The sequence below is a fragment of the Suillus clintonianus genome (assembly GCF_016758775.1).
Source record: "Suillus clintonianus strain FC179 chromosome Unknown DEU56scaffold_56, whole genome shotgun sequence".
NCBI lineage: Eukaryota > Fungi > Basidiomycota > Agaricomycetes > Boletales > Suillaceae > Suillus > Suillus clintonianus.
The window spans coordinates 181,041-198,797 of NW_024539280.1; the positions used below are offsets into that span (position 1 = coordinate 181,041).

General features: G+C 45.6%; 5 protein-coding genes across 5 annotated transcripts; 2 read left to right on the forward strand and 3 right to left on the reverse strand.

Moving 5' to 3' along the window:
* Positions 1–2,963: 2,963 nt before the first annotated feature.
* Positions 2,964–3,730, reverse strand: DEU56DRAFT_914595 (uncharacterized protein; the record flags this gene model as incomplete). The annotated part of the gene is made up of 2 exons (XM_041357640.1): positions 2,964–3,651; positions 3,708–3,730. 2 exons carry the CDS (start codon positions 3,728–3,730, stop codon positions 2,964–2,966), a joined length of 711 nt encoding a protein of 236 aa, XP_041206521.1.
* A 1,121-nt stretch (positions 3,731–4,851) lies between these two features.
* Positions 4,852–7,039, reverse strand: DEU56DRAFT_757682 (uncharacterized protein; the record flags this gene model as incomplete). Its single annotated transcript, XM_041350155.1, has 8 exons — positions 4,852–5,025; positions 5,064–5,264; positions 5,311–5,568; positions 5,624–5,710; positions 6,011–6,312; positions 6,360–6,563; positions 6,623–6,640; positions 6,997–7,039. The coding sequence occupies 8 exons, from the start codon at positions 7,037–7,039 to the stop codon at positions 4,852–4,854; spliced, it is 1,287 nt and encodes a 428-aa protein (XP_041206522.1).
* Positions 7,040–7,385: 346 nt separating this feature from the next.
* DEU56DRAFT_757683 (uncharacterized protein) lies at positions 7,386–8,363 on the reverse strand (the record flags this gene model as incomplete). The annotated part of the gene is made up of 4 exons (XM_041350156.1): positions 7,386–7,667; positions 7,713–7,796; positions 7,863–7,999; positions 8,216–8,363. 4 exons carry the CDS (start codon positions 8,361–8,363, stop codon positions 7,386–7,388), a joined length of 651 nt encoding a protein of 216 aa, XP_041206523.1.
* Positions 8,364–12,044: 3,681 nt separating this feature from the next.
* DEU56DRAFT_914598 (uncharacterized protein) lies at positions 12,045–15,059 on the forward strand (the record flags this gene model as incomplete). The annotated part of the gene is made up of 9 exons (XM_041357641.1): positions 12,045–12,374; positions 12,434–12,638; positions 13,019–13,153; positions 13,215–13,408; positions 13,457–13,491; positions 14,243–14,316; positions 14,373–14,517; positions 14,571–14,612; positions 14,663–15,059. The coding sequence occupies 9 exons, from the start codon at positions 12,045–12,047 to the stop codon at positions 15,057–15,059; spliced, it is 1,557 nt and encodes a 518-aa protein (XP_041206524.1).
* Positions 15,060–15,251: 192 nt separating this feature from the next.
* On the forward strand, positions 15,252–16,236 carry DEU56DRAFT_914599 (uncharacterized protein; the record flags this gene model as incomplete). The annotated part of the gene is made up of 4 exons (XM_041357642.1): positions 15,252–15,323; positions 15,389–15,601; positions 15,645–15,670; positions 15,729–16,236. The coding sequence occupies 4 exons, from the start codon at positions 15,252–15,254 to the stop codon at positions 16,234–16,236; spliced, it is 819 nt and encodes a 272-aa protein (XP_041206525.1).
* Positions 16,237–17,757: the final 1,521 nt, after the last annotated feature.

Below are 17,757 nucleotides of genomic sequence, written 5' to 3' on the forward strand. Positions count from 1 at the left end.
GTTCACCTGCAGCCTTGTCCAAGGTACAAGAACACAGCAGAGATGTTCAAGGGACTTTAAAGTGAAGTGCAAAACAAGAACTGGGCCAATGCAAATCTGTGACTGACTGGAGACCTCCATGATAGTGGTGGGGACATTCAATACCAGGACATTATTGGCAGTTTCAAATTCCTAAGACACAGTAACCGCCTCAAGGATATTGAGAAATGGTCATGGTGTGGGGGTGTCACTAAATTTGTTCAGTGAGGGACAATCCTTTGTGGTCTGGTTCTAGGCTGTTTGACCGTCATCTAGTGAACTGAATGCTGATGAGCAGGAATTATGGACTGTGGTGAAACTTAAACCAGATAAGGAGGCAAGCCTTCATATACATTGCAATCCAGGATGCATTGTATCTCATCTGGGTTGTTGATACCCGAGATTAAATCACTCACTGTGCCTTCCACATGAGGACAATGAGATTCTTTGGTACACAGCTCCAGATCTAACAAATAATGTGTTAGTGTTTCAGTATGAATGCAAGAGTCAGTCAGGACAAGTACCATGCATATCCACCACAGTGGTGGAATATATACTGTAGTGTTTCAGAAAGTCAAGGGCAGGCTTTGCTGCAGCACAAACAACCACAGCCTTTCCATCCCTGGGACTGTTCTGTATTTCTGATAGCAGAACATCCATGGCTGAGTTTAGAGGTGTCACCAATGTAGAACCAGGTTTAGAAGCAGGAAGTGCAGCCTTTTTCTGACAAGTTGCTCATCATTGACTGATATGTTTCGTCCATCGCACATCAGAGTAGGAAGTACTGTAATGTGACCATTAGCCTACTTCACGGTCTTTGCTTCCCGGGGCACCTGTGATCCCAGGAGGCCAGATCATGTCAATCAGCTATCTGCACCTCACAGCCAGAACAATATGAATGTGATCTTCATTGAAGAACTTAACAGTAGAAGTAACATTTACCAAAAATGCTAAGTCCATCATGGATACCATTTTCATGAAATCCAAATTTACCCCACTCTTGCAATAGCACAAAGTGCTGAGGGACAACTTTTGAAGTTGGGGCATAGCCCATGCAAATCATCGTCATCCAGATAGCATTGAAGGAAGCCAGGTAGACATGTGTGAATATCAACCAATGCAGAAGTGGAGGGATCAGATTCTTCATTGACAGTACCTGATACTGAGAAGAGCCTTGGTGCCCAAGAATACAATGCAGAGGCCAAGTGGACCCTGCTCTTCAATACTGTTCAAGCTAGCATGTACTAATGGCATGTCGAGAATTGAAAAACTCAATAATGGCAAGCATGAGGCCAAATGTGAGGGACATCTCGAGGGCCATCTGGGTGCAGTAGTTGCATCACAGCCGCTTTGTTGAAGGTGGGTAGCCATATGAGGTCTGTGCGAGCATCATTGAATTGATGATGCGACCATATGCCTGGATTCAAATCAATTATTGAATGTTCAGTACAAAAAACAACACATGGTTGAATATATGTTTGAAGTCAAAGTCAAGTGTTACCTGCAAATGGGACCAATGGTCGGCATAAGGGAAGTGAAAGTTGATTTGGAACAGAGGGTGCAGAGAGACAGAAGGCCGAGGCTATGGTTGAGTGTGAACAACAATTGACGTCCACGAGTCTAAAAACAAGAGTTGTGATATCCAAGTCATCAGCACCGTATCCTCGTGGGTGGTACACACCGTCTAAAGTGTCTTCCAGTTTGTTGACAATTTCTCAGACACTTGCACCGTTGCGCATAGAAATATTGACAATCTGGTGGATGCGAGGGATATCATTATGGAAGATTGCCATAAGAAGCCGGCTGTAGTCATCTAGTTGTGTTAGAGCATGTATATATCTGCGGGAGTCATTACAGGCCTAGAAAGGATAAGTGAAGAGGCCCGCAGGCAGAAGAGTAAATGTACCTGCAGCTTTAATTCATTGATTTGATCCACATTTTTTTTGACTAAGTCCCGCATATGTGCGAGATCTAAAAATTTGTAGTTGGTGTGGGCCTTTGGATTACGTGTGATGTCAATGAGTCAGTAGATGTATGAGTAGACTTCCCCGCACTCGTCACATAGGTAGTCTTCTCGAATGGTAATATGAGTGCAAAGTTATGATCGAGCGTGCGGTAGTCCAGGAACCATTATGTCTATGGTAAAGGGTAATCCGTCAGGTCCATCATGATATTGTGCCCAGGGACAAAGCATGAAGAAAGCTTGAAGGTCCTGAGGCCAGTTGATGGGAATCCCGGGGCACGTAGTGTGCTGGTTAACAGAAATTGTGATGTTCTGATGAGGGCTGTTGATAACAAAGTCATTGACATAACGATCTTCGGATATGAAACTAAATGAAGCTGAAATGAAAGCACCTGTCTTGATCGGAAGGACTCAGACAACGAGGCTCAGGCTGATCAGCCGAAGTACCAGCAGCCCTTTGAAATGTCTGGATTTGCTTTCTTGCAGCATTCACAGCACACTTCTTGCTTCGTTGGTGGTTAGCAAGCAATTTAAACTAACCAGAGGCATATAGAGGTAGGCCAGTGTGTACACTGGTTTGACACCAGTCGTCGCATTCAGGGTGGAGTATTCTCCATTGGTCTCCGAACTGATCTGAAATTTGAAGCTGATCTGCCCTGAATAGAGCATGCAGTGGCTTGGGGGTATGAGTTTGAATTGTGCCTCAATGTCAATATCCGAGACCAAGATCGCAGCTGAGACCAAAGAAGATCGGCTAGATCAAGTACAACGTAGCATTGGGAGAAATGTAAGACATAATGAATACGTAACATGAAAGACGGGGAACAGAGAGAGGGCATGTAACAGATATGAAATTCAAAGGAGAGACTCACTATATGTTTGTAATGTCCTTGATCTTCCATTTGGAAAGGTTGTTGTTGTCCTGTGCCATACTGGTGCATCACATAAATAGGGAGGGAGGGATTTTGTGACAACACAAATGCTAGGAACATGACAGCCATGTGAAAGTGATGAGTCTGGTGTCGCCATGCTTTCTGTCATTGATGAGAGGAGCTTCATCGGCAACTGTGAGGTCCTCCATGTTTTCCCGAGGACAAAAGGCCAGCCAAAGTTCTGATGATGGGCCAGTTCCAAGGGCCATCATGCAGCCTGTAGGATCGAAACCAAGTTTGCTGAATTTTGGACGGAACTCATGGCATTGAAGACAGAGGTTGAGGGAGATGGAAAATGTGTGACCAGCGACCTTATTTGGAATGAACATGTCCAAACCTATGGAACCGATGACAAGTAAGAAGTCAAGAAAATGTTTGGACCCATCCCAAGCCAACATCTCATTGTCCGAGCGATAGTGTAGGTCGCTGTCCATGCGAAGGTTATTCCTGCGGTGCAATAAATTTATCGCATTGGCCTTGTCACCCATCTCGAAGGTACGAGCAAGGGTAGACAACCTGACAGAATAGACTTTGGTCTGTTCCCAGGTATGGCCAGAGGGTTGAAGTCCCTCCTGGTGCAAGAAGATGCTCTCAAATACCTCGCTTTGAGGCAAAGCATCTTCAGCCTCAACAGAGGACGGAACATCAGCGAGATTGAAAGGTAAAGTCTCGTCCTGATCGCCCTGGCGCGTTGCATCGAGGGTGATGGTATCAAGTGCATTGTCGTTAAGGTTGAAACTTGGGGGACACGTCAACATGGAATATTGTGATGTATGTATGTATTTTTCACTCACTCATTGTCTTCAGAGTCTGACATATTATTGAAGTTCAAATATTGTGGGGACAAAGGGCAAAGGGGGTTGGATGAAGGATGTCACAGAGTAGGAGAAGGGAGAGAAACTAATAACAGAATATGCAAAGACAGGATGTTAAAGCCCCCCAGCATGTTTTAAACGCGCTGTTGATGAGACACAGGATCTGGTTAGGTTATAGCAGGGCTGATTGGCAATCAGGGCTGCCCACAGAAGATTAAGAAGCGAACATGCACAATGTGAAAAACATTTTGAAGCATCGGTACAACAGCGGTCTGTGAGTCAGAGGACACAATACAGGGATGGGTACGAGCGAGCACATGGGCATGGTATGTGTCTTTATGTTGAAAAAAATGAGGGAGGGCGTGAGTTGGTTGATTTGTTCAGGGTTGCAATATGAGCGGAGCATCATAATTAGGTGAAAACCAAACACGAGGTTCAGAATGGAGAGCCATGGTTGGAGATGGTCGGAAAGGCAGCATTAAGCACAATCAATTTAGGTTAGCAGGAGTAAATGGGGTAGCAGGAATTGTAAGCATGTCATAAGATGCGGACGGAGGAGATGAGATGAGATGAAATAAGATGATACTTAGTGAGGATAAGAAAGGTTGAGATACAAACCAAAGGCCAGAGTATGATGAGGATGAGGTCTGGCAAGCGACAGATATGAATGTTGAAACAAAGAGAGAGGCAGAGATGAAGACTTGAATGAATGCACCTGCAGTCTGCAGAATAGAAAATACATAAAATTGGCAGGTGAGCGAGGAAAGTAGACAGGATGTACTAGTACATGGCGTGAAACACATACTGACGGGTGCAACGGGTCATGCATAAGGCAGTTGGACTGGGAGCGAAAGAAAGACATAATGCGACTTATAAACTCACTGTGAGATTACAATTGGTGATGAGTGAGTGATAGTATCACTATCCGCAGGATAGGGGACGTGTGATGCAGGAAGGCTACTTTGGTCTGGCCATCAAGGTAAAATTTCTGTCTTGCTGTCAGTGTGTGGCTCCCTCAGAGAGCCGGCGACGTATTGTGTTGAAACTCGCTCCGTCATTGATGGCTACAGCCATTGTGCTATATATGCATGTCAGTCATTGGTCCCCTCAGGGAGCCGGATACTCATGCTGAGCCTGTGATTTGAGCCATGACACTCATGTTAATCTCGAGCTCCGTGTCGTCGAGGAGCACGGGGAGGATTGCCATCTTGTAAGGCATCAATGTGTCGTTGATCTTGCGGTTGTCGAAAGTCTGTGACTCCACTGTCCGTCGAATGACCCGACCACTGTAACCACACTTGATATCCAGTTGCTCGATGTAGTGCGAATGCGGACCCTGGCTTCAGGCCCATCATCGGTGTTGGACAATCCACCGGCCATCAGATGAATGGTGTGTGCAGTGGCATCACTTTTGTCCTCTTTCATTATTGCTCGATGTGCGGCGCGCAGTTGCTTCACGTGAGCCTTGTCGTGTTCGTCGCCAGCTTTGCCCATGAAATAAGGAATCCTTGCCAACCGGCCAAAGTTGCAAAGGTCCTGATATTCATTAAGTGAGTGGACACGACAAAAGTGTGAAACTTACCATTGGCCCTGTGTACAATGGGGTGCCCGTGGCAAGCAATTTCACGAGCGCTACTTTTGTGATTTCAAGGGTCACGGTGAGATTCCGCATCTCATGGACCTCATCGACTGACATGGTGAGGAATTTTTGAAGAGCCCAGATGCATTTGGTGGCCTGCTTGCGTTTCTGCAGAGAGCATGTGTTGTGCAATGCCTTATTGCTATTGTGTCCAGCGAGACCTTTGCGAGTGTCAAATACTTTGCCGCTCGTGCCCATGGACTTGAATAAGGTTTTAAGTGAGTACTTGCAGGTCAAGTGATGTCAGCAAACTTACGGAGTGATTGACTAATATGATACGGTGAATAAGTGGAGTGGCTGACATTGTTGCAATGGGAACTGAATGGGCCGCTTCTAGAGGCTCCTAGAGTCCAGAGTAAGTTGCCAATGTATTCAAGCATAGTAAAGGTATACAGTACCTAGAGTCCAGAGTAAGTTGCCAAAGAGGCAGGGAGCACTGGACTCTGGGATATGGGCGATGTATGGTAAACAAATGTAAACAGACAAGCCATAACACAAAGGTAAGGAATAACTCGACCTAGACAAGTCCTAGGGAGGTCAGGAAAGTGAGTGGTCAGGGAAATATAGGTAATGAATATGTACGTATAGAGACCATGAAAAGGATTGAAAGTGTACTGTAGAGGTGAATGATCATATAACTAACAGACATCGCCCAAGGACCGTTGAAAAACTCGCCAAACTTGTTCTCCACAGTGGGATACTTGGTCAAGGCCGTCTTACCAACGCCCACCTTGTCTGCGACAACAATACCTGGAACCTTGTCCTCCTTCTGGCTGGCAGACCAGATCTTATTGACGATCACCACCACACCAACACACTGATGCCACAGCAGCAACAACGGATCCATGTCGTCGTTGTCTTTGAGGAACTTCGACGATGTGCCCTCGTCCCACACGCACAAACCAATTTTCGACCGAAATTCGTTGAATAGCGCTGGCTTTCCACCTGGGAACTGCAGGAGATGGTTCAACTTATCGTTGTCCATCTCCCACCATCATCGACCCCAAGGTCCTCAGATGTGTCATTCCACGTGTTTCTGCTGCTGTCTTCATGCTCCTCTGCGAGTTCTGGTGCGTCCAACTCAGCAGGTTTGGTCTCAAAAAGTTGAACATACAGCGCCCAGATCTCCTCAACGTCACCAGCTGCGACCAGAGACGTGGTCTTGATCTTCCGTGCCCACTGAGCACCACATTTTCCTGCCAAGCAAGGTGAGTTTCACATTGCAATGGCTCCCTAAGGGGACCGCACTACGCACGGCCAGGTGTGGGAGACACTGTATTTGAGGGATGTGCAGGTGCGGTCCCCTTAGGGAGCCGCTACTCATCCTTGCCTGCCTTATGTGTCAGCACACTCAGTTACACTTACCACTGTAAGTGAAAGATCTGTGGGAATTACTTCATCCCTCGCATGACAATCACATGGTTTAAACCAGCGTCGTGGATGTACATTTTTATCCCTTTGTATCTTCAATGAACCCAAATGCCTAGTGTTCGCTACAGTGGTGACCGCGGAATTTTGGACATCTCACACTCGCACTTGCATAACATCACAGCAGTGTGATCATTCTTCAAGATCCTCCACGATGGCCACTGTAGCCACCGCGGAGTTCCTATGTTTTACATAACTCACCTGAATCATTCTTCAAGGTCCTCCACAATGGCACTCGAGCCATCGTGGAGTTCTTATGTTTTAGCGATATCAAACTGACTTGTCTTATAGCTCACAGACGACATGGTTGTTGAGGAAGGACAACGTCCAGGATCTGCACGACCAGATTATAGCCCATTGGGATGCGTGGGTCGACAATGCACCCCATTCTTGGAAACAAGATGGCTGGCTCCTAGATTGTGTGCCCATGGCCATATCATGTCGATATGGCCAGAACCAACCCATTGCCAACTTTAATTCTCAAACTAACACAGTCGAGGCCAAGAACTGGCATGCAGAAAGATCATATGCCAATGTTAGATACCTGTCCATGGCCATAGCCACAGATATATTGTGTGTATTCTCATCTTTTATGTTCTTACTTCATTCCACGCATTAATACTCCTGTTCCCAGATGCATGTGTGTAAAGTGTTGGGAGGAGGTCCCAGATGAAGAGCTTGTCAACACCCATGGTGTTCTGTACGATTCCCCAGATCCTGACTTCCGTCAAGAGGTCGATTTTTCTGATCTTCCCCATTGAGATCCAGAGATGTGAAGAGAGAACAATGTTTATGATGAAGATGGTCGTCGCATTCCTCGTCTCCACGGGCAACTGGCTCGCAGTGCCAAACCATGTGGTCTCCTCATTAACCTGGAGACCATCTCAGAGCTCTTCTCATCCAGTGTTCCAGATTACCACAACATGGACCTCGATGGTGATGATCCCTTCGCTGCAGACCAACATGCCACTCCCACAGTCGATGTCTACCCCCAGGCTTTCCTGTGTAAATACGGTCATGTTCAATGTAACACTGTGCTTCCCCATTTCGCTCCATTCATAACAAACATCTGTCGCTCGACTACTCGCAGACCCAGGCCAGCAGCAGAATTGGACGATGAGGAACCGCTTCCCGACGAACATGATTTGTTTGGTGATCACCAGGACGATGACAATCTCATTCCTCCTGTCCTCATTCCCAGCACCTGTCAGTTCTACAATGAGATATCACATCACATTCGACCATCTGCAGCCCTTCACAATGTTTGGCAGGGTCGCATCACCTCTGCTTTGTCTGGAGCCTTCGCAAGAACGATGTGATGTAACACGTCTTGATCAGAAATATCAGAGCTCATCATTTTTCATATTGTGTAATTACAAGATTAACAATTTCACCCCATTTCATCATGTTGGGTTTTCACTGGGAGTGAACGCCCATAGTGCGCGAACCCACGAGCTGCGCTCGTGGGAAGGGCAGAGACAAGCACAAGCATAGACGGACACGACGGTGGACACGACGGTGGGCACGATCATCAACAGTGAATGCCCATGAGGTGCAAACCCACTCATGGTGAAGGAAGAAGGGAGAAAAAAAACTCAGTGCACGGTATTTGAACTTCACATCATGTGAGATTCTCACGACCCTCCGGCATCTAGGTAATACAGAATTTCACTGCGATCACGTGCTGAGGTGCATGTAATATCACACTTGTTCGCAATTTGATAGCTGCACGGAAAGAACAGCAAATAGTATATATGTTGCATGGGGGAGCAACATCAATGATCAATTTGGTGAATGGAAGCACCAATTGCTACATGGAGAATGTGTATGATTGTCTTCCCAGTCTGTGTGACAGTTATGAATGGAGACATATATATATGACATTAGAATCATATCAACAGAGGTGATGAATAAGCGCAGAGATGAAACAGTTACAATGTCAATGATTCTCTCAACAACCGAGCTAGTTCTGTCTGATCGACCTGACTGCCTGCATAATGCTGATTACCCACACGTAGGATATTGCGAGCGCTGGTACATCCAGATACCCCTAGATACTTGCAAACGATGTCAGATATATCGCTACTTGGCTAGGCAGTCTCACTATCTTCCAGGGGTGTATTCCACCCAGACGCAAAATGACTTTGTCCTTGCTTGGTGATGATACATAGGCAGAGGAACGACCTCTTCCAAAACACTGGTTCAAGTGTAGATGTAAGCATAAATATCAGACGGGAATTGTATCCCCTTACTGATCTCCCTCGCAACAAATGGCAGCGCAATGACCATTCGACGCAGGGTTTCCAATGTGTGTTCGAGAGTGTCATTATTCACAAACTCCCTGACTCCTGCATCAATGTCCCATGTAAGCTCCGTAAGATGCATGCAACTGTAATTGTAAAAATTGCCTCCTGTAGCAAATGACGTGATTGGTGTATAGACACTACACCAAACACTGGGTGGAATTTCCCTTGTATACTTTAACATCAGCAAGAGAAATTCCAATGATATTGCAAGCTTACAACATATTGCCTGGGTGAAGTGTTATGACCTCTCCATCGCAGTTCTGCTGTACCATCTCTTGTGTTTCTTGAAATTAGAAAGTCTAACAGTGAGGGTCCTGCAGATTGATTCGATCCCACGCTAGGCCTTTCAGCCAGAAGATCACCCAGAATGTTAGTCCAGCCTCCAACTTGACCCATGACATCGTCCCTTGAGCATTGTGGTGAGGATAAGTTAGGAATCCTGCATGGTGTAGTTGTACCAGGGGTGGGACGTGCTCAGGCATGAGGTTTTCAAGCTTCCGCATTGACATTAATTGCAACCTCTGAGGCATGGCAAGCAAATACCAGCAGGAGGAAGTATGTCAGCAAGGGTTTCAGCACACTTCAAATTGCGAACATACAGTAATGCCTCTTTCAGATGTGTGCAAGATGCTGGACTTGTCACGGGTTCAACCCAATGCAATGCAACCATGTTCTCCCATTTTTTCACAGTTTCGCAGCTTACTGAAGGCTAGTGAATCACCGCCCTTGCAGGCCCCATCACTGCTTCTGCAGGTCTTAATGCTGTGTCTCAAAGCACAAGGCTGGCGCAGAAGATAGTCTATGATTGAGTATTGTGGTGCAGCGCTCCTTGTTCTCTCCCAAGTCAGTGGAGCTTCAGTCGTGTAGTGCAGTTGACCTGCACCTCTGTCTCTCTCTCCTTTTGTCATTCTTTTGCAAGATCCAGTGCTTTTGCCACAGGCCTCTGCTTCAACTGCACTGTCCTTCTTGATTTCAGGAAAGAGGAATATGCTGCAGCTCACGCACACCTTATAAGCGACGCAGTGAATAATGACCAGGCAGCCAAGCTTTTAGCTGACCTAGCTCGCGCAAAACCAAGCTGACAAACAGTGCTGGGCAACCACACTTGAGGAAGAGTCGTTGAGGAAGAAGTCGAGCATCATCAGGCCATTCTTGAAGAGCAAGACATCCCTTCCCACCCTGTCATCCTCCCTTGCCAATTTGCAGTTTACTGCAAGCTCTTCTACTTCACCAACAGCGGACTAGAAGAAGCCTCCACTGCCAATGCAGACACCCTCATTGCAATGACGACTGCAGACAGGTCACACAAATGGATACTGGCCAGTGCTGCCTGGGACGAGAGGAAGAAGGAGATCGCACAGTTGGAGGAACTCAAAAGCCAGATGGAACTTGAGAGGTAGAAGGAACTCAACCGTCTCAAACTCAAACATCTGGAACACAAACATTTGGAGGAGAGTGAGACAAAGAAGGAATGAGAATGCTTGGAACGGTAATCACTCAAGGCCATCACGTCAACTCCCTCGACCTGAAAGGAGAGTCATCATTTAGTGGCAAGGGTCGAAGTCCATGTAAAATACTTACAGACAAGTGACTGTAAAGAAATTTGTAATTGGCCACTAAACTGTTGACCCAATTTGCACACTCGACGACATGAGTCAAAATCCAGGTTATAGTTTGTATATACAAATGCTCTCACTGTCATGGTCATCTTGTTGGATATTTCTGTGAGCACCGGCTCGTCAATGACACACCATGCAGAATCACCACAAAATCCTCCGAGGGTAACCACAGTATCATTTTTGCTTATTTATCACTGTGTGCAAACTCTACACATATCCCCCTCATACTGATACCAACCACATGGTGGTGATGGACTGGCTGCTACTCTGTCAGATCTCAGCTTGTTCATAGCCCATTCCTTGATGACTAGACTGGGCAGTGGTGGCCCTACTCAATCTCCTCATCCATCTGTCGCGGCATTGGACATGCCCCTGGATAACCCAATTGTTAATGACCATAATGTGCAACAGCCTGGTACTCTATAGCATCATCACATCCAAAATCAAGGACAATCAGGCCATACCATAGTCATTCAAATATCAAAAATCAGACCACATCACAGCAAATCAAGTCCACTCGCATGCAGAGCTACCACATGCAAGATTATGATAGCTCCCTTCAACAACAACAGCTGACATGTTCAAAAGAACATGTATGCTAAGATGCTACCCACTAAATTTTAGTGTTCGGGTGTGATTTTCGTAAGCATGTGAGCAAAGTCAATGATGTGTCAATATCAATGTGATGTGTCTCGTCGACATCTTGCATCTCTCTCCTTGCAACCACCATTCAATATGTATTCTATGACCCATCAGTCTGCTCGCTACAATTCCTGGTTTGCTTCCGAAGACGACAACAGAAGTTATCATATCACAGACCTCAAGGACAATTCATATCATACCAATGCATTTCGGATCAACAGATCCCATCTGCACATCATCCGGACACTCCCAAACCCCATCCACAGACTTTCAAGTATTGTTAGATTCAGACAATCCATTAGTAGTAACTATAGTTTAACTCACCTTCACTCTCTTTCTTGCCAATCATCAACAGTAGCCATCGTGGATCAAATTCAAAGTCTAATATAATAGTCACATGCTATATCACGTGGTGTTCGTGGACCTGATAATGCGAACATGAGGGAAACCAAATGGGAAACAGAACATGAGGCAGAAGGAGAGAGAAAAAGAGGGTAAGTAGCAATTGATCCTCCTTCCCAACCTACCACCACAATAAACTGATCTCTGACCTACATATCCACTGATCTGCGCAGTACAATGGGAGGAAAAAGAGCTAAGAAGGGGGGAAAGCAGTGCAGTACATTATAAAGTGTCTTTAAAATAGAAAGAGAAGACCTATGTTGGGTTTTATGTGCATCTAATGTCTAATCAGGAGCCCGGTGGATCAAACCTCCACCTACACTTGGATATCAGGCCAATTGAAGTGATAACCCCACAGAACGATGTGGGGAAGGCTACCCAGAAGCTGGACACACAAGTCGGCAAATACAAGGCAGGTGTTGCGTGGATCGACTTGTTGAAGATGGCGAAGCATTTGAAGTTCGGTGTTTATAACGACCGAGCGGAAAACAAGATCAAACGGAACAAACTAATCATGTTGTTCCAGCAATCTGGGATCCTGTCTATGAAAGACACAGCTGCGATTAAAAGCGGACTCGCCCTTTCAGTTGACTTCAGCGAGCCAGATGCAGTCCGAGAGCTTGAACTGTTCAAGAGGACAACGACAAGATTATTGTTGTATCAGGCCAGCATGGCCTGGCAGCATTAAAGAAGTACAGCCAGATGCTGAAAGACGAGTACGCTGTGCTGGAGAAGAAGAAAGACAAGATCTCCGGGTTAACGAACATGTCAGTTGAACATGTTGCTCAATGGGACGACTTGCGTGCACAGATGGGTGTCCTCCTCAGGAAGATGGACAACATAGGGAAATGGGGGGTGATCGTCTATAATCAAAGTAAGTCTTCTGTTTTTCAATCATTCTGCGATGGCTACAGTAGCCATAGCGGAGTACCGTGTATATGTGTATATGTGTATATATGTTACATGTATGTGTTATATACATGTTTGTGTTATATAAATGTTGTATTCCACTGTAGCCACCTTTGTGAACGCTGAGTTGGGCACTGGTGTATGTGTGATGCAATGATAATATATAGAATCTTATGATATAGTAGTTGTATGTTGATATAATCTCATTTTTTGTTGCATTAGCGGCTCATTATATGCATTATTCACAGGTTTCGACAGTGTGTTCTGCACCAATGTGTGTTAGTATTTATGTCTGAAATTAAAGTCCTTAACATAACCAGTTATGTACCCGAACCTATTTACAAGAATCATATATCATGCCCATGTCCAGTCCGATATCCAAGGGACATAGTCAAATTGACAATGGCTCTGAGATCATGGAAGCATTTGACGCTCATGAATTCTCCGGTGTCACCAACACATCTGATATTCAGGACTCCGGTGGCTACACTACATTTGGTTGAGGAGGTGGGATATGTGCCTCCAACAATCATTATCCCAGACAGCCCGCCTCCTTACGTCCAACCAGCTATACCTCCATGTCCCGCAGATTCTATTGCAGGCCATGATATGATTCAAGGTCAATCTGACTCCCAGGGTAGTGCTACCATCACTACGGATAATGCACCTGTTGCTGGAACATCTGTAGAAGGGAAAAGTGTCTCCAACACTGAGTGGACTAACAAGGAATATGATGTGCGTAACCTTGTCATTCCGGCCATATAAGTGAATCCTGTCTAATAGGCATGGCTGGACAAGATGACCGGCAAGTCCACCATGTCAGCGGCCTGAAATCAAGGGTTATGATCAACATACCACATTTTTTTTTACTTCGATCTCGCAATGCTTTGCACTGTCAGAGAGGTATATCTGGATAGCTGTTTAAATTGTCATCTTATATTTGATGAGATCCTGATGGCGTCGTGGGGATCTTTCTGTAAATTGTTAGGCTGTATGGACTAGAAATTCTGTAATGCTCATTTTTGGGTGCCAAGGATAATGTAAGCAACAGTTTTGGTGGTCCAAAATTGCAAATGCTAGCCCTGACACCTCTCATTAACAAACCACCATCTGAGATGCAAAATAGGGCACTGGGGGCCCTTAGATTTAGCACGTACTGTCCTACATAGAGCTCGCTCTGAATGGACATAAATTGGAATTAAAAAAATAATAATAATCAAAAAAAAAAACTATGGCTTCAAATGATGACCTCGATCTTACAATTGGTGTGCTCAGCCAGCATGTGCCACATACCAGCGGGACCATCTTATGTTCAGATGGACACAAGAGCGTACTTCCAGTAGTACACAAAGACAACACAAACTGTGGATGCAATCTATGCGACATCATTGACATACCATTAATCCATTTCATGGCTCAGTTCCAGAAGTCATATGCCTCTATGACCAACAACATTATCCGGATGCAACATTGGGCACTGGATGGGACATGCTTTCCAGAATTGGTCTTGAGTTCTACTTCACAAAACAAATGTGTTCTAATCACAGGCTTTCCGCACTGATCACCTAGGGGCACACTCTTGACTGCTGAATTCCTTCAAAATGAATTTTCAATCTCACCAAACCAGCCAGTTTCCATACATGGTATGTATGAGTGCAGGATTCTACTCGATTACAATTGATATTGATTGGTATTGCAGATATGAGGATGCAATGCAAGGGCCAGGCAGACCCAACCATTAGTGGTTCAGTCAGGTCATTTATGGACTCCATTAATGATCCCAGCAAGATCCAGGCTATCTGTGATATGCCACAAGTGCACATTAGCATGCCATATCGGATGAGGTGCGAATGTCATACAAATATGTCTACCACCACTGAATAATGCTGCTACAAAGGGCACTCGATCATGGCCTGACTTACGAATGGAACGAAACTACGTGTGTTGTTCCTATTAGATCCAAGGTTCATTCACAGAACTTCACAATAGCAGGAGGGGTATTACTGTGCCTCATCTCTCCTCCTGCCCCAAGGCTCAGCCTTGCCACCATTCTATTCAGCTTTTTAGTAATGATTCAGTCTCGTTCGCTTTGCAACAAAGAGAGGTATTTGATGGTATCTTCCTTGCTCACAATGGCCAAGACAATACCAGCCCTACATGGGAGCAGACTCCCATCTGCAACATGCCTCTCTCGGCCTTCGAGAGGGTGTTTCGCAGGAAGGACAAAACTGGCGGTGCCAGCTCCTTGATGTGCCACACCAACCTCTGTATTGATTCTCAGTTCACCTATGCCCCTGACGACAGCAGGTTGCTATGGGATGCATCCAGACATTTCCTTGACTTTGTTCTTGTGGCAGGTGCCATAGGCCTGGATGCTTTGCCTTAGTTCCATATATAGGGACATGGTGGTACCCATAGCTGGCCCAGCTCTTGGTCCCATGCCACCATCTTTCAGGCCCTCCGACTGCATCTTTTGTATTGACTTCAGACATGTGCTTTTCTTACTTGTTGGTATGCTGCCCTCATTTCATATATTTAGGCATTTCCACAGATATACCAGTTGACAGCCTGTCCCATCATGTCTCTGCTGGAGCACATTTGGGATCATTTCCGCCCTCTTGTTGAGAAAGGTACCAAACCTTCCCCTCAGGTCATTGAACTCTGTTCGGTACTTGAGCGTGCTTTGGCTTACACTCATATACTGGAAACACCAAGGTAATCACTACAAGTTTCATGAAGCCTTTGCAGTTGGTCCAGAGTCTCCTTGATGACCTGCCCACCTTTTCTCCCACCGTGCGCTTCGCCACAGCTCCCTCTAGCCCTGTTGCCATCAGCCCTGCAGATTGGCCAACTCTCACCAGCATGAAAGTCCCAGCCATTGTGTCAAAGCGCTCTCAAATTTTGACATACAGCATTGACCATCTTGAGGTTTGTGGTTTCAGATCAACTGCCTCTGCGCTCATTCATCCAGCTTGTCTCTCAGGCTTACAAGGCTGAGTTCCACATCCAGCTTTCCATGAATCAACTCTCTTCCAATATCTTGCTTGGATACTAGCAATCTCCGCCATGCAATTATCATTGCATTAGTTGCTTTCCAGGCATATATTGCAGATGTCAAGACACTTGTCACCAGAGCTGTCACTGCTGCCTGCAGTGAGATGGAAGCAGAGGATGCCAGTGATGGGAAAATCCATTTGGTAGTGCGCCGAAAAAGCCTGCGCAAGTGGCTAGCAACCACTAATCCTCTTGGCTATGCTGTTAAAGGACATGAACATTTAGTTTCATGCATGAATTCTAAATCCGCAGATCACCATGAAGGACTGCCAAACCCAACCAATGTGAAACCCTCTGTTCATAATTTTTCTTGGCTTATCTGCAACTCAAGAGAGACCAACCCAGCCCCCATCACTGCTCCTCTCATCTCCACTGGCTGTTCTACGCCTGTCTTCCGCATTGCTCTGGCCTACATGCGCAAATATGCTCGCAATAAGTGCACTCCCAAGAATTTCCCCAAGCAATGGAATGCGAGAACAGTGCGAAAGGGATTGGTCCGCTTCTTCTAGTGGGCTTTTAAGAGCAGTGGGTGGCAAAATCTGGAAAGGCGGATGGCCTTTTGATCATTGGAAGTTGCTCTCAGCAAAGGCCATAGCTGCGAAACACCAGGAGATCACAGCATTCTAGATGATCGCCGCTATGGGCCTTTCCGATTGGCTGTCATGTTTCCCTTCCATGATCGCAGTTGCAGATGGATCAACTTCTGGCGCATTAAACTTCTCTTTCATCCATCCCACTTTTTTGTCTCAGTGGGTGTGAGGCATCTGCCACAATTGAAGCAGTTGTCTTCTTCAGCATCGTCGGAACTCTTGCATACTTCCAGGTTCTTTCTGCAAATCAACATGCTTCATTCTTCACTGATCTGCTTCTTCTTCAATCCAACCCTGGCATACAGTATGTTGGTGGCAGAAGTAGTGAGAATGTGAAGTAGTGGAGGGACAATGTTTTCATTGTCTTTGATATCCTCCACATGTGTAGGATCCCTGAGCCATACTATCACCCCTTCCAAACTGCGCCATTCCACAAATCCCAATAATCCTACATGCTCTTCCACTGAAACTTCCTTCACAAGATGGCGATACAGATAGTATTGTGATACCTGTATCTATATAATGTGTCAATAGATCATTGACTTTGTGCATGTTGAGACTTACCATTTCATTTATGGAGCTGACATATGTCAAATATCTCATCAGTTTTTTCAATGATGTGTCCTTGGACATTGGCGTACATCAGCTACCATTCTAACACAATGTCTGGATGAAAGCTGATGCCAAACATGATCAGACATCTTGAAGTACTTTAAGTGAAGTGGATCACACCTGGTATATGTTACTAAGAGCCTTGGATTGCCAGATGCCCTCTCACTTCATCCAGCTGAACTGATCCTGTAGCTCTATCTTCTGGTCTCTACTTCTTTTCTGCCATTATCTGAGTCAGAATTTGGTATGCCGGAGCTAAATGTACCACCCTGATGAAATGATAAGCACTACATGCAATGTACTTCAAGAGGATGAGGTGCATGAGGAGAGGGTGATATGCTACAGGAAATTTTGAACTCTGGTATACTGGATTGGAATACGCAGGAATCATGGACCACAAAGCATAACACAGCTCATCAGCAACTTGAATGTGAGGAACAATCAACAGCAATAGAAAGTTGCAGAAAATAGTTGAGAAGGAGAATGATACACAACAGAACAAGCCATGCAGGGCACATGGACAACCATCCAAGAAAGGAATTCCATGTTGTCAGTCCCAGAACCACAGCTTTATTTCCATTGAAATGACACTTGAGCACAGGCAGCACGCACAAGACATTAACTTACATGAGATATGTGGACTAGAATGCAGCAACAGCCAATAACATTGAGGATGAAGAACTGGAGCACTTCCAGCGGAATCATTTTGTGGTGCATCATTCCAACCATTTCTTTGTGTTACACGTCTTGGGTTGCCCGCCATATCTCAGCAGATGCAATGGATGTAGATGAGAGAATCCACATGACTGGAACAATTGGTCAGGTCCG